The sequence below is a fragment of the Emydura macquarii genome, unplaced genomic scaffold, assembly GCF_026122565.2.
Source record: "Emydura macquarii macquarii isolate MOO-44397 ecotype Brisbane River unplaced genomic scaffold, CSIRO-AGI_Emac_v2 contig_554, whole genome shotgun sequence".
NCBI classification, from domain to species: Eukaryota; Metazoa; Chordata; order Testudines; family Chelidae; genus Emydura; species Emydura macquarii.
This window is the reverse complement of record NW_027130691.1, coordinates 15,597,783-15,619,260: the sequence shown is the minus strand read 5'-3', so window position 1 is coordinate 15,619,260 and position 21,478 is coordinate 15,597,783. Positions and strand designations below refer to the sequence as shown.

The following is a 21,478-nucleotide window of genomic DNA, read 5'->3' as shown; positions in this document are numbered from 1 at the left end:
GCCCCAGGGAGGAGAAGGCAGCTGGCGGCAGTTCCGCTCCATGCAGGTTTGCAATGGAGCCCTAGGTGAGTTGAGGTTTGGATGCTCTTGGATTTTTAGGCAGCGCCCATTGTCATGGCCTCTGAATAACAACAACTAACACCAATATCAAAATAAACAGGCACAGCCCTCGCCAAGTAATATAAATTGAGAGTGCAGGTCTGCTTTTGTGCTCAACAAAGTACTTAAGATTTTATAGAGTAGGAAATGGCCCTGCTACCTTCTTGCCCCACCCCAGATACCTGTTTTCCCCCACACATCCAATGTCTACTGCTAAGGGATGTTACATTCACCTTGCAAGGAAAGACTTACTACAAAGCACTTATACTTGAAACAAACTAACTTATGTTTATTATATATGCTTAATTATAAATTTGTTAGTAAAACCTATAATTAAAATGAAGTTTCTTATGAACCACACACTAGTTGCAAACCTTTGATTGTGAGGTCACCTTCAGTAAGGGTAAAACTGCCTTACTAAGGAGATTTGAGAAGTCTTATAAATGCAACAGACATGGCTAACAGATGTAAGCCCAAGGCAAATTCCTCCCCCCCAACTCTGGATATCACTGCACTCCAGAGTACTTCAGACCTGAACTATGTAAATCAGACACCTTACTACTGGCACAAATACTCTCACTCATTACATCAGAGTCGGTGTGAGGAAATAACTCTTGTTTTACTTTTTATATAATAGATATATCCAATTTCTATTATGTGATTAAGGAGGTTGCTTTAGGCAGCTATAAATGATCATTCATTATTGTCTATGATATATTTCTGATCTAGCCAATTCTGGCAGACAGCAGCTGATCACACCATCCTTGTTATGATTCACATCTGGAGTGATAATGGTAGTAGGCCAACTCCCATAGGCCAGCACATGTAGAATGGTTTTATCTAAAAGCAGTTTCCTTCAAAATGCATGTTTTCTATCAATCTCTCAGTATAGGTCACATTGTCGGAAAATAGACAGTGTGTTAATTTTTAGAGAAGGGCAGGATGCTGTGGATTTTTCTGATATAGGCATTTAAAAAAAATATTGCTTTATCTGAGAGTAGTCAAACATGGAGAGCCCTGCATCTCTGCCTTAAGCCAGGCTCGAGGAAGGGGCATAGCTCAGTAAAGAAGAGTTATGCACGTTTTAGGCAGGCTGAACAAACTAGATTGTGTCAGTGTAAAGGAGGAAGCAATGAAGATTAAAGACCCTATGTGTTAGGTATGGGAATCACATTACTGTTCTAGAAGAAGAAGGAACTAGACATTTGTACTCAGTTATCCAACAACTCAAAAGAAGCCATGGCTTCACCCTCCATACACATGCTGCTGTTTCACTAGTAACTGGTGGATATTAAGCTGACCTATTGTATCTTAACTATTAGAAAGGTATGAAGTCATGTCTTTAACTACAATTATAAAAGACAAGTATTGGTTCTCTGTCAGAGCTTGGGACTTCCTTAGGTTGGTTTCTTACTTAACATCTAAGAGAACAAAATCAGATACAAGTCCTCCCACTGAGGTCTTATGTCACCAAAGCATATGCCTTGTTTTGTGGAGAACATGGCAATGGAAAAGTTGTTTGAAGGTGTGGTAAACAAATGTACAAGGCAAATTAACAAGCTCAGAGCAACATGATACCATCATCATCGGGGATATAAAAGAAAGTAGTATGTAGTCTTCAGAACTGAGCCAGCAGAAAGACAGACCCTTTGAATAAGGTACAGCTTGGTGGTTTTGTTTCTCAGATTTATCTGACAGCTTCCCGTTTCCAGCATACACAATAACCACTACAAGCTCCTGGATCTTAGTTTTCAATTGAAAAGTAAGAATTCCTAAATCACTAACTCTACTTTAAAGTAAAATCAAAGCCAAAGGGTCCATGTGTTACATATGACCAAATAGTCTCCCTCTTCTAAAACCCAATAACTAAGATCCAATACGCTGCAATGTTATTTTATTCTCCCCAATTGACCAAAGGTTCCATAACTTATGGTTTTCTTCCCTTCTTGCGGAGGGACTGGCCTTCTCCTGAAAACGCAATGAACCGGCTGCCAGACTCATCCTGAATGTAAGAGGAAGAAGAGACATTTGTTTAGGTTTTCTTTGTTCAATAATAATACAAGCTGAAGAACTGCTTCAGACAACATTCCATGATAAAAGCACTAATGCACTGGCTATTGAGATTTCACATTCATAATTTATACAGAAAAGCTTCCTTTCCCAAAAGTTGCTAGTGTTTCAGTGACCTTTCATTGATTTAATAGCAGCATTCAAAATACCCTAGCATCACTTCCATTTTATATTTCCTCCCCCAAAAGTATACCAGGCAAATCTCTTTAAGTCAGCTAACATGAGAACATCTGAGCTTTCTGTCCTGTAGGTAATATTCAATATCAGTGAGTAGTTTCAAAATTGAAGTTCTCTGTGAGCAATCACAGGTTGTGAATTGGCAAAGCCAGGGAGCCTAGAAAATGGATCTGATTATGCTCAGCAAGAAGCTCTTAATCTTTACTGCCAGTAACTCCCTCTCCCCATTATTCACCAGTCTGAAGAGATAAGTGCTAGTGTAGACATGGCCTTAATTTTGGCAAATCTTTTGTCACTTAGGGGTTTAAAAAAAACACACCCGAGTTACTTAAGTTTTACTGGCATAAGTGCTCTCCTGCTGACATAGCTACTGCTGCTTGTTGTGCTGGTTTTATTATGCCAACAGGAGAGACCTTTCCTGTCTGCATAATGAAGCTACATGAGCACTCTTATAGTGGCACAGTTGTATCGGTACAGCTGTGCCGCTGTAAGGCTTTGTCTACACTACCACTTACGCCAGCAAAACTTTTGTCACTCAGAGTTGTGGAAAAAAAAACTCACTCCCCTGAGCGACGTAAGTTTTGCTGGCAAGAAGCGCTAGTGTGGACAGCGCTATGTTGGTGGAAGATGCTCTTCCACCACCATAGCAACTGCTGCTCGTTTAGGTGGCTTTATTATGTCAGTGGGAAAGCTCTTTCGCATCAGCATAACACAGCTACACAAGCAATACAACTCTGTCACTGTAAAGTTTTAAGTGTAGACTAGCCCTCAGTGTAGACATGGCCTAAACCCCATCACACTAAAATGCTACCAATACAGACTTTTAGTGGCAAATCTTGTTGACTGCACAATAGTTACCGAGCTACAAGCAGGGGCCCAGTTTCCCCACAGGGAGCAAATAACTCCCACTGCTTTGAAAAGGAGTTACACCCTATAGTGAAAGAAAAGGGCCCAGCAGTTAACAATAGTCCCCACCATTGAAGGATTTATCAGGAAATAATGGATCACACATCGAACTGCAGCCACACATCAAGGACCACAATATTCCCTTAAAAAGCCTTCCATGAAGGCAACTTTGCTCATGTCATTAGAAAATTATTTTAAACTAGGTTTCAGTAATTTTTAACATAATTAGCATATTTTTTCTTAATTGTTCTGACTCAGATGGGTCTGCAGCATTAGGGTTAACAACTGAAGCGTTCAAGCAAGTTTGTTGGAGCTGGGGCCCACTAGCAATGCAGACCCCTTCAAAGACTGTTAGTTCCACTGTATTAAAAGTTCTCTACAAATATGGCAAGGCACAGAGGTTTACTCACCTCTTCAACTTTCTTGATTAGTGGCCGTGAATTTCTAATGAATGTGATCCTACCAATTTTGAAGTCATAATTGGGTATTCCTCTGGGAAAGAAAGATTGAGATATTAAGGTACTGAATAAGCCTTTAGACCCTCGTCATGGGAATAAATGTGAAACTATAGCAAGCACTATTTTCTACAGTTTTTTGTTGTTTTTTTTTTGTTTTTTGGAGTGTCTTCCTAACCACTCCTTTTGAAGAGCTGTCATTAGGATTATTTTGCTAGCAGATTCAGACCATAGATTTATTTACTAGAGCTGAGCAAATACTGCAAAGAAATTTCTGTAATGATTCAATTTAGTTAAGTTGTCTGGAGCCATGTGCGTGCATCTTTGCTGCACTTTCCATGTGGGATCAAATTTTACTGGTTCAAGCTTATGTTGAAAACTAGGGTAGAAGCTGGATGCACACATCTTCACAGGACTATTACTGTAGTGAGTATGAATTCAGAAGCAGGATGGATGAAAATTGATTGAAATTTTTAATTGGATTTTTAAAAATTTAATGGGATATTTTTATTAAAATAAATACAGTTTAAAAATATAAATCCATTTAAAATTAAATTTGAAGTTGATAACATAAAATAAGACAAACTCACAGTAATCTAAAATCATTTAAATTAAATACAAAAAATAATATTAAGTAGCACGTTTATTGCCAAGTTTTAAAGAAAGTCAAACCACTGAATTGGTAGAAGTCACTGGCTAAGAACCTAGAACCAGAGTTTGTTGAAGTGCTAAATCAGCATTTGACAGCAATAGCCTCTTCTGCAGGTGCAGAGAGCATATTTTCTTCATTTAAATTTATTCAACTAAATGATTAGTTCATTCAAAAGCTGAGAGACCAATTGAAAGTTGAAAAAACAAGCAATCTTGTTTTCCTGTTTCAATTTATGAATAAAAGTAGGTATGAAAGGTGAGAACTACTAGTTCTAAAATTTTGAAGGACATATGACCAGAAAGAATCAGGTCCATTCCTTGACTACACACAATACTTTCTTTGTGTAATACATATATTAGTTTTAAATGCAAACTGTTCTGACAAATCTTTTTTCTTCTGTATCCATCATTGTTAAAATGCTGCTTTTGCACATTTTTAATTGAATTTTATGTTTCCATCCAAATAGAACTTGATACAAATCACAAGGAAAAATTAATCTGTTAAATAAGAAATGCATTATTCAGAGTGTTCTAAAATAATAAAAAAGTAAAGATTAAGAATCTGAATAAATGTAAACTAAGCTATAGCGTCCTGGTTAGCAAAAAGAACCAAATTTAATGTAAAGGATATATTTAGTTGCAAATCCACGTTTTAATGCTCACCAATCTATGAGAATCAACTTTTCTTTAGGAAAATAAAGTACAGATGCAAAACAATTAAAATTGATTATTTAAATCAAGGTTTCCTCCTTGCGATTTAAATCATGATTAAAATTGATGATTTAAATTGCTTTGAATTAAATCAATCTGCCCTGTTTAGAGATGCGTGTGCAGTCATCCTGTCAGGAAACACAACAAGGCATGGCCCAGTTTTGTAAAGGTCGATGGGATTTAGATTCAAGTGCCTAAATGCCTTTTGAAAATGAACTTTAGACTCCTAACCAGTTAGGTGTTGTAATGCTGAGAGCAGCAACACCTAAATGCCTTTGCAGATCTAAGTCCATGTGATTTATCTGACCAATTTCAAAGCATCATATATATTAAATAGTTGCCTTGGGCAGTCAGTGTGTACATTTTAACTTGATCAAATCCATGTGAGGAAATCAGGATCTCACTGATATTACAGAAGCAGACAAATACATCAAGAATGATTCATTCTGCTCAAACATTGACTTTCCACCTGTGGAATCCTGAATGAAATGGGCTAACCTTCGAATGTCTCCTGGTTTAATTGGTGAGGGACTAGGCTCGACACCTTTCTTCTTGCCATCTAGCCTGTTCCCAGAGCCAGAGAATGCCTGCAGTATAAAGCAGACAGTCATTTCTACACATGTTCCACGTTATTGTTAAATTAACACCTCAAATTTGAAGAGCACAGCAATCATGTTTTTTAAAAATAGGCTAAAATGGGCACAGGATCTGATTCAAGATTTCTGTTGATCTAATGGACTAGCGTTAGTATTCTGCATTGCCATGTGACTGGAGTGGTATTTCAGTTCCCAGCTCGTGGTTCCTCAGGGGCAATAGAGAGCACTCACCATCACTGGCCAGCACCGCTCCAGCCGATTAAGTGGTATTGATTGCCTATGAAACAATTTGCCTCTGGTCTTCCTTGACTGAAAGGACAGCGACTACAGTACAGGGTCTAGACAACTGGGCTGTGACAGACACTGAAGACCCAGGGGCAGTGATTTTTCAGAGTGATGTGATTTGTGCCCTAGTTTAGAACACTAGAACTACTCCCACACCATCAATGGCATGTACTTTGCAAGAATACCTCTGTAAAACTATATATGGGTGCCTGTTCTACAATGTGCACAGATCCCTGCACACTACTGAATAGAATGTCAGACTGGCTTCCATATGTACGTGGCTGAATCTCAGAATGGCTAAGCAGTACTACAAAGGAAGGATTGTTTCACAGGTTATTTAGTCTATCATTTTATGATATTTATAATGGAAGAAACTTTTACTCTAAATCTTAGTTATTGATATACAAGTCTCTTGGTACAGTAGTGCCAGTGCTAAGCAACTGTCCAGAGGGGATGCCATGTTTGTGCTCGCAATAACATTTTATCAAACAAGATTTACTTCCCACAGAAATAAGTGTTACTTCCATTACACACAACCCATCAGTGTCTTGAGTAGTAATATTTACTATGGATTCAGAACAAAAAAGTTACTGGTGTATTTATATCTCAGAAACTCCTGAGAAAATGCCTGGAATGAGAACTTATTACACAGAATCTTACACGTTTCTCTCGTTTTAATTTTGTGTTATTTCGTTCTATTCATGCCAGGGGAGCATTTCACATTCTGCCCCTGAAGGGAGTGGGAGGGCCTGAGGCGGGGGCAGAGGGTTACAGACAGTGGAAAGGGGAGTTGCAGAGCGAGCCCACCTCGCATTCACCCCACAGCAATAGCTCCCATTCCCCGGGATGGGCCCAGCTCCCCACTCTGGGGATGACATGACGACAGAGGAGCAGATGGGCCAAACTTGAGTGGCATTGCAATCCCATGCAAAAGGTCGCAACACCACTCATTCAAATGAGTGGCGCTGAGACCTCATGCACCAAGTTGTGCCGCCCGGTGCAGGGAGCTAGACCCAACCCTGTGTGATAGGAGCCACAGGAACAGCTTCTCCAGGTTGAGTTTTTCATTTTATTTAATTTTATACATTGTTTTTCATTTTATTTTGTGTTATTTCATATTTGTGAAAATCATAGAGCTCTAATGAGGGTTCTTGGGTGCATGTGCATGTCTCAGCACCCTATACCAAGGCTGCCTCTTTAAGGCCAAGTTGTCATGTGATTACATGTTGTAAGTAGCATCTGCTATAAAGAGAGGCAGCCTAGCCTCAGGAAAGAGGGACCCACGATCAGGAAAGGAGCCTTTTACATCTGGAAGGCCTGAGAAAGGAACACCTGCAACAAGCAGGCGCTGGCTGGGGGAAGCCTCAGCTGGGAAGGGGTGGGAAGCCCTGAGATGAAGACTAAGACAAGCCCGTGAAACTGGGTTGCTTTGCATCTTTGTTTTTAAGATAAAAAAGAAAAAGCCTGAGCAAAGGAACTGGATTTGTGCAGTTATGGGGAATGTGTTTTCACCTTCCCAGTTGATGGATTTGCCCACAAGCTTAGAGTGTTCATCACTACCAGATAGAAAGAAGATACTTACACGAAATCCTAGGTCACTCACATAGCCACTGTGGTCTGCTTCTACGTCCTATGAGGGAAAAGAGAAACAAGCTGTTTCATTACATTCATGCTGTGTTATGCAAAATTAACATAAATGGTTTCATGGATTTCCTACAGAATGAAACTTTTACAGATATTTTATAAAGGTCACTGAATGTGAAATTTTTGACAAAGTTTTTGTCCTGGAAATAGGTTGTTCTACATGAACAATCTCCATGGGGTGGAGTAAGGAAGGAAAATAAATGTAGGCATAAGCATCTTGGAAGTAAAATTTATGGCTAGACTGCCTGATCTCAAGACCTTTTGAGAAAGGCTTCCATAGTGATCTTTGCTCCATAACCAGAGAAAGAAGAGAAGACAGCTAGAGAAAATGCACTGTAGAATACAAGAATAAACTTAACTTACTGTGCTCTCCTCATGGTGTGTGTGTCTTTCTGGTTCTTTGTACCCCAAAGGTGCATCAAAATCCACCTGATTTTATAGCAAGAAAAGTTTTGGGTTTTTATTTTTTTGCAGATACAATATTTTAATATCATCATCATCATATGCCATTCCTAAAATCTCTACAAACTCTACCATTCTATTTTTAACTAGAGGAAATGGATCTCTTTTAAAAAAGCTCAATTAGCAGAAATGTTACAATCAGAATTTGAGACACTCATCTCTGAAGGTGCTTCTCCAGCATGATTGAAACACACTGGCACAGCAGCACAGAATACCACATGCAGCTGTTCTGACTAGTCTCCAGGCTGTCGAATAGACCAGCACCTTTCATAAGTACATAAAACAAAGTGCCCAAGAGAACAATCTGAAAGTAAGGCTCTACAGGAATTATGGGCACTTCAGTCACCTCCAGACATATGACCTGTAGCCTCATGTTGCAGCTCACTAAGGTTACAGATCTGTATTGCTGCCTGCTCACCTTTCCCATAGCATAGTCATAGATAATACTGCGTTACAGAAATGTCATGATCAGATGCCCCTTCTCAAAAGGATAATTTAAGTGCAAGTAAAGATCCTGCCACAAAGACTCTAACTTACATTCATATCACACTCTATGATGGACACAGCTTTATCAGGTTTGGTCTCCATTACCCGAAGCTCGTAGATCTGAAACAGGAGAATGAATAATATAAAGCTATTCCTCTGTGTGCAAATTAATACTCAAAGAAACTTGGGCAAAATTTTCACATCACAGAGAACTTGTTACAATTAACAGTAAGCTCTTCAGATCAGGGACTGTATCTATCTCTATGTTTGTACAGCATCTAGCACAAGACTTCAATCCAGATCAGGGCCTCTGGGTGCCCCCAGCATGACTATATTTCAAAAAGGAAGATTTCTTCTACATTAGAGATTTTCATCGGCCCCTTATTAGAGCTGGAGAGATTGATTTGGTCAAAGGCCAGTTGTTTGGTTCTGAACCTCCTGACTTCCACTTTTCAAAAACCATCTCCAAACTAGGCTGAGGAACAATAGATGTACTGTCTTGTATTAATTTATGATAAAATGGTCTTCTGCAGTTTTATTGCTGCAAAGTGTCTGTTTTGCTCCTAATAATCCTTTGTCCAAAATGGTTTAGATTTACCCATAAGTTATCCAAGCTAAGCTGAGCTGAAACCTGGCAAGTAAGTATTTTGCCCAGGAGCAAAATTAGTTAGAATTTAAAAGCTGTTTAGTAATCATAAAGGTATCAGAGATCAGAATTTAATATTAAGACCACCACCAGGGCTACTGTACTGATTATTTAATTCTGAGAATGAATAATGCAAAGACCTTTTTTATTTCACGCAGGTGAAGCTACTATAGAATTTTGTATTTCTGGCTTCAGAAAATCTGGGTCCCGCTTGCCATACAGTACACAAGGCCCTGGGTAAGGTCCCACATATGGATCTGTCTCCCTGAGATGTCCAGTGTCCCTCTGACTGTTTCAGAGCACTTACATCTTTCTGGTTTGGGTCTCTTCGCTCTTGACATTTAGCTCCCACAGTGTCCATTTACACATCTGTGCAGAAAAATGAGTGGACCAGTGTGATGGTTTAAGCTGAACACATGGTAAGTCTAGTGTTCAGCTACTACTGACAATCAAATGTGAATATCTGCAAATTATGTGACTCTACAAATGTGTTTTTAGGGACCCTAAAAAAAATTTATACAGAGTCACATAATTTACAGCTCACATTTGCTAAACATATGCAGAGTCAGGATTTATGTTTCTTAGGACTGCACACAGGTTTAGTTAGATATTAATATTTATACTACATACTGTACCTTCTCATTGTAATTGATGGCAATAACATCACCAGTGGTTAGACAAGCAAAGTTTCTCAAAGCATTTTCTAATCTTTGGATTATGTTAAGAAGAACTGTATGTTTGTTTTCAGTGTAATATTCAAGTTATACATCAGCAAGTTCACATCTTCTGGTTCCAGGCCTATCTAACATATGAAAGTACCATGGATAGTTTAACAAGCATTAGGCATTCAACATCCCTTATAAATGTTCTTAGGGAAACCCAGTAAAGTTCTTTAGATAGTAAGCCAAGGCATGCCTACAGTTAGGCTTCTGAACCAGTGGCCTGATATTTAGATGTGCCAAGCACCTAGCAGCTCTCATTGAGTCATTTTACAGAAAAACCCTTTATTTCCCACTTTTTACTTTTATCCTTTGGCTCAAAGACCATTTGCCTGAGCAAGGACTACAGGATTTGGCCCCACATCATTAAGCCTTCATTTAGAAGAATGCTACGCTTCCTGCAGGAAATTCAACATCTCTCATCACTTGCTTTGTCTTCTATTAGATTTCATTCACTTACCTTACCTGTTAGTTTTCAGAGGTGGCACTGGTAACTGGTATGTATATGAACGGTGCTTGAAAAGCTGCCCCAGCCTTTCCTCCCCTGTTTAGGGTAAGCTAGTGCCAAAACCCCTTCTGTTGCTTCCTCTAGGATGAAGTGAAAGGATACACAGCTTTGGGATTGGTGATATCAAGGAAATCTGGACTTTGTGGTTGAAACTTTGAGTAAGTAGCCACTTGAAGATTGACACTCTCTACCTGCACCAAGCCTCCTTCCTCCAGAAGCAAGTTCTGCATCATCTGCAAAGAAACACTGGTGACAAAGACAGGACACTATACCAGTATCTATGCAACAGAAACAGATAACTTTTAGATGGAATTTCCTTTGAGAATATGTAAATATATTGGGCCATATTCTGTCCTGAAATCGATGGGGTTGCACTGGGTATAATTACTGTGAAATCTTGGTCCTTTGTGTCCCTGTAATATCAGTTTTATGCTACCTTAATATTAACCAGCACCACACTAATCCTGTACTTTTTTGACAATTTGGTGTAAGGCCACTTACCCAATGCGGAAGGTAACAAATGCCCTCATCAGCCACAAACTCTAGCACACCGCAATGTGTCATTCGATCTGAATTTTTATTGGTCAGCTTAAATAACATAGGGTAAGTAATATTAAGTCGACCTGGCAGAGGGGAGAAAAGATACAATTTGTTATAAAGCTAATGACACATTTATAAAGCTTGCAGAGATTGAACATTAGCAAGAGAAGGAGCCAATATCCTAGAGAAGGGAGAGTCCTTCCCAGTATCCCAGCTCCCACAAACAAATACAAAAATAGAAAACATACATTAATATTTAATTACCATCGTGCATACTTAAGTGCCTCTCCAACCTTCCCATAGAATGTAAGGTGCAAACATAAGACAGTGTTACTGTATTAGCACTAAAAAGTAGAATCACTGTCCTGTTGTCATCAGTTACTTCCTGTCTGTAATCAAATTCAGACCATGAATTATAATATCCTGTTTAATACTGCAGTAGAACGTTTCATGGTTTATTAAAGAAGATAAAGACCAGACAGAAGACACCTTAGCTAGAAAGAGGAGGAACACCACTGATGCCATTGGTATGCTAAAACTGTTGTTTTCTAGCAGATCTGAATGAATGGAACAAACCCAACTTAGTTTCTAGAACCGCCATTCTTCTACTTATAAAATGAACTTTGTGAATTCATGTCAGTCACTGGAGCACAGACAACAGAACTGAACTGGCAAACACACCAAATTATTTGCATCCATCAAAAAAATAAAGAAGGATGAACATTTCATTAATGTAAGTGTTGATATTAGTGTCAAGCAGCTGTTAGAAAGCTTACAGTTTGCCTAGCACTTGAACTATGTGTAGATAAGGGAAAATGAAGCCCCTTGACAGACAAAATATTTAAAATATATATATATATATATATACACACATATATATATATATATATATATACATACACACACACACACACACACACACACACATAATTTTTACCCTCAGTATGCGATATCCTGGTATATCTTGATTTAAACCACATCTTAATGGACATATAAAGCACTTTTGGCTTTTTGCCTACACATACATACAGCACTATATTTCTAGTGTTCTTACAGTAAAATAAAAATTACTTACTGAGTTGATCCAAAGCAGATGGCGGCATAATTACTGCAGAAATAAGAAAGTTATGTAAGATTAGGAACAGAATGGCTATGGAAAGCAAATGCAGTGTACAGGTTTATCATTCCTTCTTCGCAGACAGCATTTTACCCCGGTTTTGACTTTTAGAGCTACAAATTCTATTGGAATCAATTTAGACAAACATATCTGATAGATTTTGAGTGGGACGAGTGAGAGAAGTTATAAACTTTTACAAACCCTAGTACATTAACAAAAATGTTTTCCAAAAGTAATGGTGAAAACAACAGATTTTTAAATCTTATTCACTTAAATGGCTTATATTATTAGTGACAGGTAAAGCCATTTGTTTTTTAAAATAATGGGCCTTCTAATTTACATGTAAGTAAATCAGGAACAACCTCAACATCAATTAAACTACATTAATGTGAGAAGAGAATATTTATTTAATCTGACAGTGACCCTTTAACTCAAGTCACAAAGTCATCAATAAGTCTCCAGGCTTTATTATGTTTATGGCCTTATACTGTTTTTGCAACCACCTGCCATAAACAATACTACTGAATATTATTATTCACATATAGCATTCAACAGTGTATTGTTCAAAATAAAACATGCACATACTCTTCCCGCCTTTCTCCACATCTGACCTGTCATTAGGTCCTGCAAGCATGGACACTGAGAAGCAGCGATATTGGGTTGAGAAGCGGTTCTGGAAAACTCGGGGGATTGGATGATCAAACATATTAAAAGAAAACTGGGGGAGAAAAAAATATTGTGTTAGCAAACATCGATCCACTTTGTTAAGACACCAGCAGACTAAGATTTTCAGTAGATTGTTCTGCAATGCAGTCATCTTAATCGACACTGTGTGCTTATTTTTCCTAATATAAATATGGTTTACAGACACATGTATGTACCAATGAAACAGATGAGATAAGAAAGTGGAAATTCAGCTGTAATTTATTGCCACAATCAAATTTGATTGATTCTACAATCCATGTCTGTTCTACAGTTTGCAGTTTGAAATAAGCATACACAACCTAAAAACCCTTTATTTGTGCGGTGCTGTAGCAAGTGTACAGTATAGACTATTAATTTAAATTCAACATGGAATACAAGTGATTGTGATTTCTGTATCTCTTCAGCACAGGACAAGAGATATTCAACATAGGTGTGACAAAATATTTCTGTACCCTTGCACTTCGCTTTAATGGTTGAAAAGATGACAGGGCATAGGATAAACACACAGACTTAAGTCTTAATCATTGCTGAAAGAGAATCATTCATAGGGAGCCAATGGGGTAGCATCCACACCTGTTAATCAAAGGAAGAGAACACTCAGCACCTCCCAGGAAATGCCCAGGATCATACAGGATAAGGGCCTTAGATTGTAAACTTTTAAAGTACTCCATACTCTAACCAACCATCCATACCCCATCCTGTAATCATTTGTGGGTGAGCGAGGGCTGAATTGCAGATGCTTTATTAAACCATTCTCTGCTCTTGGGAGCAAAGATTTTGCTGGGGATGGGGGTTTCCACAGGGGGCTTTAAAAATCTCTCCTATCCCAGCTGGCTGCCTTTGAGAGGAGGGGCTTTGAGTGGGGGCAGGGCGGGTTATACATGTCCCAGACCGACATCCTGAGGGTCTCCCTCGTTGCCCTGGAGCCAGAGGGACAAATTCGGACCTTCCCACAGAGCAGTGGGGTGTTTGGTGCTGTACATGCTCCTCTAGCGCCCCCCGCCCCCCCGCCTGCGTACAACAATCCTCCCAGGATGACTCTGCAGCTTTCTCCGTCTCTCCCCCAGCTGTGAGACACCCACACGACCCCCTGCTCCCCACCCGACACTCACCATCCTGGCGGCTGCTGCTCCTCCCCCCTGCCTCACAGATCTCAGCGAGGGACACTAGAGAAGTGCCCGCAGCATTCAGCTCTGGGTCCGGGAAGGATCAATGCAGCGACTGCTTCCCCGCCCCCGCCGGAAGTCCGCTGGTTGAGGGAAATGGCCGGCCGGGAGGGGGAAATCTCTTAGTCCAGCCCCTCGGCTCTTAGGGGGATTTTTAACTTCTACAGGCGTGGCGCTATTTTAACAGTTGTGAACGTGAGCAGCCAAACCGAGAACTTTTATAGTTCACAAAGGAGCGAAAATTATTTTTTGGGGGGGGTTGACCCATTATGGCCACGAAACTATATTTCCCAGAATGCAACGTGTTAACAATAGCCACTGTTGAGGGCGTAAAGATACTTCCGTTGCGGCCATTTTGGGGAAGGGCGGAAGGCGGAACTTCACAGGCGTCAACATAGTTTTTTTAATTTAAGACATTTATTATCCTAGTCAATACCTAAACATTTACATTTTTTATATTCCAGTGGTTGTTTATATATTATAGGGGGCTGAACGGGCATCTTGCCCGTATCAAAGATGGCGTCGGCGGTAGGTTACGCTAACAAACAAAATGGCGGTTTCAGGAGCGCTTCGTGTGGATTGGCCAATCGCCCGTTTTAGGCTCACCCTCTTCGCAATCTGATTGGTGAAGAGCTGAGATGAGCGGATAGTTGGTCTAATCAACATTGAGATAGTGGGATTCTATTGGGTGAGGCCAGGGAGCAGAGACCAATGGGGAAGGACGCGATTTGGCGCCTGCTTTGACTGTGGCGGTCAGCGAGCGGAGAAGGAAGGCGGCGGCGGCGCTCCAGTTCACCCAGTCACTGCCAGTGCCGCCATCCCGCCATTGTCCTCAGCTCCCTGCCGCGCGGCGGTAGCGGTCTGGCCTCGGCCATGTTCCTCTCCGACTTCCGCAAGGAGTTCTATGAGGTGGTTGTGACCCAGGTGAGCGGCGTCTGGGGCAGGGGGAGCCCCGGACTGGGGCTGGGGGAGGAGAGGTGAAGCCTGATCCGGCGGGGGGATGGGCCGGGGGGGGACGCGAAACTCGAGCGGGGCCGGGCTCGCCCCCGCCCCCCCGGGGGTTGGGCTCCACCAGCAGCCCCGGCCGGTGCCCGCGCGTGAGTAACTCTCCGGTCGCTCGCGAAGGTGGAGGCCGCCTGGCTGGATTGTGGAGGAACCCGCCTCTTCCTCCCCACAGCGCTTTGCCGCTAATCCCCGGCGCCCCGGTGGGTCGGGCTGGATCCTCGCCCCGCACGGCCAGGCAGTCATGCCGAGCCGGGAGCAGAGCCCCGCTCCTGGGCTGTGCAGTGCCCAGCTGTCAGCTTCATGGCCAAGTTGTGGCAAGCGCTGTGCCCCCTTCCTCCCTGCCCCGCCTCCCGGGCGCGCAGCCCAGCAGCACCCTGCTCCTCTCCCAACCCACCGCTGGTGCCAGGTGCTGGTTTGTGACTCAGCAGGTAGGGTTTGCAGTGACCATCTGTCTGTGCAGCCCTCGGTGTGGTAGTGGAATAGGATTCCCCAGCTGGGTATCTCATAATTCAGAGGGTGCTTTGCTTTGTTACCTGGGTTTCTTGCAGTGCACCCCGAGCAGAGGCAGAATCAGCAACAAGGTGTTGGGAAGTTTTGAGGGGGTGATACGGAGACAGCGATCTCGTGGAGACAAGGAGCTGTAGCTTTTACCTGGGTTGAAATAAACCCCAGATAGGAAGTGTAAGATTGAACACAACTAGCTACATGGAGGTAAAAGCTACCAGTGCCTTGTGTCCACTAGGATTTTACATCCAGTCTTACATTGAGTTAGCTGTCTTGATGTAAAAATGCATCTTTGTTTTCAGTGAAAACAGCCAAAGGGCCTGGCCTACACTACAGGGTTAGGTCAAGGTAAGCTGTCCTGCGTTGACCTAGCTGTGGAAGTTTCTTGATTTAAATTTGGCTCCCGCTGATGTAATGCTTCTCTATGCCAGTTTAGTAGCACCACCTCCTTGAGAGGCATAGAGTTACAGTTGATGTACTTAGGTTGATGCAGTGTAAGTGTAAACATGTAATTGCTTACATCTACTATTGCAGCTTTCAAGGGCTGTCCCATGGTGCCCCACATTGACAATACAATCAATACAAGTGCTCCTGGTGAGGATGCACACAGCCGATGCAGGGAGCCAAGTGTGCATATACCCAGACTATGCCTATGCTACCTATGTTGGCAAATCTTATGTCACTCAGGAGTGTGAATATTCCACCCCCTGCATGACATAAGTTTCACCAACAAAAGCATTTGTGTGCGCAGTGCTATGTCAGTGGGAGAGCTTCTTTCACTGACCTAGTATATACCGCTTGAGGAGGTGAGGATTTTGTGCTTACACCATTGTGTGTGGATTATATATACATTACTTTAAATATGGCTAAAAACTGTTCTAGGATTGAATGGTTCTGAACTTTCAAAATTGATGCCCTAGCCATGTAAGCCAGCATAACAACATTTCCTGAAATGGTTAACAGGAAGAGATCCTGAACATGGGCTCAGGATATGACCATTTTGTAGCAAAGACAAGATCTCTGTGGTGTAGCTTTTGTCTTGCTGTGAGGTGGACTACTTAAATCTTTTTTTGTTGTTCTGAAACTTAAAGGGACAGTGTCAGCTTGAAATTTTTTTTTTTAATTCAAGCCTACTTTAAGTGACTATTCTGGGAATTGGAGAAACGGACTGAAAACAAAGTGTTATGGGGTACATTTCCTTACTTCTCTAACTGGTCTTAGATGTTAATTGTAATAGAAGGAACAGCATTTTCATATAGAGATGTGATTCTTCCAATTGTTAGTATTCCTTCAAAAATAATCCTGATGTAGTCCCCAATGCTGCAATGATTTCTGCCCAGGTAGGGGCCCCCCTTGATTTACAGGGACTGTGAGCAAGGATCTGCCCACATAGAGCTCATTGCTAGATAAGCCCTTACAGAACAACCCAATAGAGTCAAACAGGACAAGATGATACGTTTACACCAACATGTGTGCACTGGTTTGTTTACACTCTGTTTACAAGCTGTTGTGTGATTCTCCTAGGCTATGGTAAAGAGACAGGATTAAACAGAAATAAGTCTGTCTTTGGAGACATTAATATGAAACATACCATATGAAACAATTATCAGAGTAGGAAGATCATTGGTAGATCTCTCTTGAAAATTACTCACCACTTGTCTAATTGAGTACCTTACATAAATAATGGTAATATGATGCTCTCATCCTTACTTATCTTTTTGTATTGCTTGTTGCATTGAAAGATTTTAAATTTTACTTGTGGAAAGTGATCCTTTTGCAAATGACCTGGTATGCCTACATTTCTATGAAATAACAAGCCATATGCACTAATTAATATATTGATGTCTTCTATTTTTTTCAGCGTGTTCTTCTTCTTGTTGCTTCAGATGTAGATGCATTATGTGCTTGTAAAATACTCCAAGTAAGTTTGTGTTCATCAAATTGCATACCACTAACAGAAGGGAAAAAATATTGTTTAAAAGATCTGTACAGCAATATTTAGGCAAAAAAGTGAAAGGGAACTAGGGAACTGTTTATAAAATTAGTTCAGTTTTAAATGTTGTAATTTTTTATTTTCCTAACTTTTTTCCAGCACTTATGATACTGAGACTTGATAATTCCTACCTAAATATTTATACAAAAATGTAGTTTGGGATACTTGAATGAACTGGAATTACAGTAAGTTGCTGCTGTTCTTTCTCATCAGCTAAAGGCTTGCTTGCTTGCTTTCTAGGCATTGTTTCAATGTGATCACGTACAATATACACTAGTCCCAGTATCTGGGTGGCAAGAACTTGAAACTGCATTTCTTGAACATAAAGATCAGGTAAAAAAACATAATCAGAGCTTTCTATATGATCCAACTACATAGTTGTAATTTTTAGGCACACTTTTTCCTCTGATTCATATCTAAATTTTGGATTGAGATGTTTAGTGGTTACCCAAATAACGTTGGATAAAGTTAGATGTACCAGGGACAAATGCTGGGCAAGTTCCCACACCTTGTTCTTTTAATGTGCCATAATCCTGGTTTAGCAAATACTTCTTCTACTTTAGATATGACTCACTTCTGAAGAGAAACTGCCAAATACACCAAACAGTGTGGTGGTTTTATGATGTGGGCCAAGATAACACAAGTAAACTGTGATTTCACTTTTGAGCTATATAAACTGAATTTGAACCCATCTTCAGCTGTGAAAGGTTAGATCATTAGCCCTCTTAGCAGTCTGCACACCGCAAAAACATGGCATATTATTCTTGTATGCAAAACTTGTTTCTGTTTTCTCTGTAGGAGAAAATGTAGGAATCTAATGTACAAGAACAAATGCTTTGTAGGCAGAAGAGTTTACAAAGTTTTTTTTATTTATTTATTTATTTATTTATATATATGTGTGTGTGTGTATTTGTTAATGTGGAAAACAATCTGCTAATTTAGATGTGATATGTTGTGTTTCTTTCAGTTCCAGTATTTTGTTCTTATAAACTGTGGTGCCAATGTTGACCTCCTGGAGATACTGCAGCCTGAGGAAGATACCTTTTTCTTTATCTGTGACACTCACAGACCTATCAGTGTAGTGAATGTTTACAATGAGTCGCAGGTAAATCAAACTGTTCAGCAGAATACTGTACACAATATCCTGTACTAAGCTAAGTGACCTACCACTTTTATATTCCTTTCAACACAGGCAACTTTCACAATGCTAACAGCAAAGCAGACAACAAATGAACAATAACTTGCAGTAGTAGTTATACTGTCAAAAAGAGGAAAATATGCTTTCCTTCAGTAAAAGATTATACCACTGGTAACTGCGGTAGCTGTCATAAGATTCACAGAGATGAATGTAGCATTGTTCTGTACCAAGAATGTATCAAGTTCTGTACCATTGAAGATAAAATAGTACTGTTAGGTTGACTTCTTTTAGGATATATAATTTATCATCTCAGTAACTAGTAATACACCTTAAATGATGAATGCTGATATTTTGTTTATAGTCTAAAATTACTTGGCAATGTTCCTTAACAGATATGCTTTGCTTTTGCATAATAAATCATTCTAATTCCCATTTGTTTTGTGCTGCTATGCTTACCTTGTTTTGATATAGAAGAATAAACATATTCATTTTTCTTCATATGTCATATGGGAACAGTGCCATTGTTCTAGCCTGAGCAACCGGATTGATCACCTAATGGAGCAACATTTTGGTGCTCTAGTATGAGTGGATCAAAGCAAGAGTGAATGGATTAATCTGTTATACTAAAAGGAACAAATGATGTACGTTTGTGAGTTGAACAATTATTTCAGTTTTTAAAATGAGCTATTTTATTTAAAATACACTTTATTGTTGTTAGATTAAGCTGTTGGTTAAGCAGGATGATGACCTTGAAATACCTGCCTATGATGATATCTTCAGAGATGAAGAGGAGGATGAAGATGACTCTGGGAATGAAAGTGATGGATCAGAGCCTTCAGGGAAGCGCAAACGATTTGAAGAGGTGTGTTTCCTGCAGCTTTGTCGTGGAAAGTGGGGAAAAAAATCATATGCATATCCTGCTTTAGTTCAGCAAGTTTGATAACACCATTTGGGTTTCAAGGACAAATGAAGCCTAAATAAAAGTCATGGCTGCATTAGAAGATAAAAAGGCCTAGACATATATTTAAAAAATAAACAAAGTTAAAAGGCAACTAGCATATCTCTAGACAAAAAACTTTAATGTTAAATTCAGGTTGAGATTATATATCAATAATTTAAGATAAAGATCTTTAAATTTTTTTTAACTGTGAAGTTTTTGTAAACAGGAAATTCAGAGTTAATGTTATTCTCAAGAATCCAAACATTTGAATGTATAGAAATTCATAGATTAGTTAAATTATTCTTAATTTTGCCCTTGTAACAATGCTCTGAGACAACAACAAAACCTACCTCTGATTACCTCATCCTTTCGTGTGGGTGGGATTTTTTAAAAATCTTATAGTGACCTCAAACTCAACTCAAATGCTTTACTCTTAGTTGTACAGTGGATGTTCTGTCTTTGACACCTTTATGGTTAGGGCACAGAATCTTGAGCAGACAATATATCTAAAGCACCTTCATGGGGCCATGTCATGTAAGAAGGTGAGGGCACTTGGCACCTAGCGAGATTAGGTCCTGTAATTCTAAATGCCAGCCAGTTATCAAAGTATCATTTAAAATCTTCTATCTTCTAAAATTATAATATAAATAACAATATAGAAGAGTGTTGTTTCTTTAATCTTGTTTCTATGGAAATATTTTAAAAACACTTTTTATCATACTAGATTTACTAATGTTTTATTTTGACAAAGCCTAAATTGTGGGCTTAAACTGATTGAATTATCACTTACCTTTCGAGTAATTCCTTCCCTTAACCATTTTATGTTTTTGGTATCTAAACCCGTCTGCAGGATGTTGTGGAGAGAACAATGAAAAGAAGACAGAGGAGGGAGTGGGAGGCACATAGGTATGCTTTAGTACTCTTTATGTTGCTTATACCTTTCTTTTCTTCTCTCTCCCCCTTTGACAGTAATCTTCACCTTGCAACCATAAAAGTCTATTTTTTACTGCTAGACCTGTAATATTGCTGCAGTTCACATTTCATTCAGAAATTAGAAGGTAAAAGTTGTGTAAGTCATAACTAGCAAGTCTTACTTAATTTTAATAAAATAAACTTCCTAGTAAGTTCATTTTATTTAAAATGTAATAATTTGTAAACTTGCACAACACGAAGTGCAGTGGTTGGCTGTTAACTGACTGTATGTAGCCTTTATTTCATCTATCATATGACCAAATCCTGCCCTGATTTGCTCCTTGTGCAATTAATGCCAATGGGTTTGTATAAATTGCTAAGCAGGGAAAAATTTGTCCAGTGGGTGATGATATTTTATAAGATTGCTTCTGTGTTGTTACTAACGTGTAACTCCTTTACTGAAAAAAAAAGGCTTGTTTTAGCCCTTGAGTTTGATTTCATATTTGCAATATACTAATTTTAAAACAATTAAGTGCTACTTCGCTTTTTTAGTTACTTATGTAAGGAACTTGAAGCAAATGGCCAGCTTGCTACTTAAGCAACATTTCCCCCCCTTTAGGCAAGAAATTCTCTTTGATTATGAGCAATATGAATACCACGGGACCTCGGTAAGTATCAAGTGCTGCTCGGCATTAATGCTAAATTACCACAAAGGAAGCGTCTTTTTGTAATAGGAATATCTCCAAAAATACTTAAACTTATTTACATTGTATTAAGATGTTGTTACATTATATTTCATTGGTGTACTGCAAGATGTAGCAAAAAACCTCTTTGGTATATATTTCTATCTATGCCTTTATTAATCAGTCCTGATTTCTGAAGTAGCCTTTGGCATTCAAAGATATAAATCAGAAACTCTGTTGCATAGCCACACATTGCCACTATTTACCAATAGTGGGTTTCCAGGAGTTCCAGTCTTTGCACCGCTAGTGTGTGTTACATTACTGCATAATATCTTAATGTTAAAATACAAAAAATGCTTC

At 39.6% G+C, this 21,478-nt stretch overlaps 2 protein-coding genes across 5 annotated transcripts in view; one reads left to right on the top strand and one right to left on the bottom strand.

Annotated features, from left to right (window-relative positions):
- Window positions 1–41: 41 nt before the first annotated feature.
- UFD1 (ubiquitin recognition factor in ER associated degradation 1) lies at window positions 42–14,070 on the bottom strand. 2 transcript variants are annotated; one of them, XM_067539875.1, is made up of 12 exons: window positions 13,890–14,070; window positions 12,658–12,790; window positions 12,031–12,063; window positions 10,917–11,038; window positions 10,518–10,648; window positions 9,824–9,896; window positions 8,594–8,662; window positions 7,958–8,023; window positions 7,533–7,580; window positions 5,568–5,656; window positions 3,663–3,744; window positions 42–2,101 (listed from the first exon to the last, which is right to left on the bottom strand). In XM_067539875.1, exons 1-12 carry the CDS (start codon window positions 13,890–13,892, stop codon window positions 2,027–2,029), a joined length of 924 nt encoding a protein of 307 aa, XP_067395976.1. In that variant the 5' UTR covers window positions 13,893–14,070; the 3' UTR covers window positions 42–2,026. The 2 variants fall into 2 exon arrangements, with proteins under 2 accessions (XP_067395976.1, XP_067395977.1); XM_067539876.1 differs by having other exon boundaries at window positions 12,684–12,790; window positions 13,890–14,064.
- Window positions 14,071–14,757: 687 nt separating this feature from the next.
- CDC45 (cell division cycle 45) overlaps window positions 14,758–21,478 on the top strand; it is a 30,329-nt gene continuing 23,608 nt past the window's right edge. For all 3 annotated transcript variants that reach the window (XM_067539383.1, XM_067539382.1, XM_067539381.1), the window contains exons 1-7: window positions 14,758–14,867; window positions 17,314–17,373; window positions 17,686–17,778; window positions 18,413–18,550; window positions 19,302–19,445; window positions 20,374–20,429; window positions 21,055–21,103. In XM_067539383.1, the coding sequence (XP_067395484.1) occupies window positions 14,817–14,867; window positions 17,314–17,373; window positions 17,686–17,778; window positions 18,413–18,550; window positions 19,302–19,445; window positions 20,374–20,429; window positions 21,055–21,103 (591 nt within the window). In that variant the 5' untranslated portion in view covers window positions 14,758–14,816. The remainder of the gene's footprint in view (window positions 14,868–17,313; window positions 17,374–17,685; window positions 17,779–18,412; window positions 18,551–19,301; window positions 19,446–20,373; window positions 20,430–21,054; window positions 21,104–21,478) is intronic.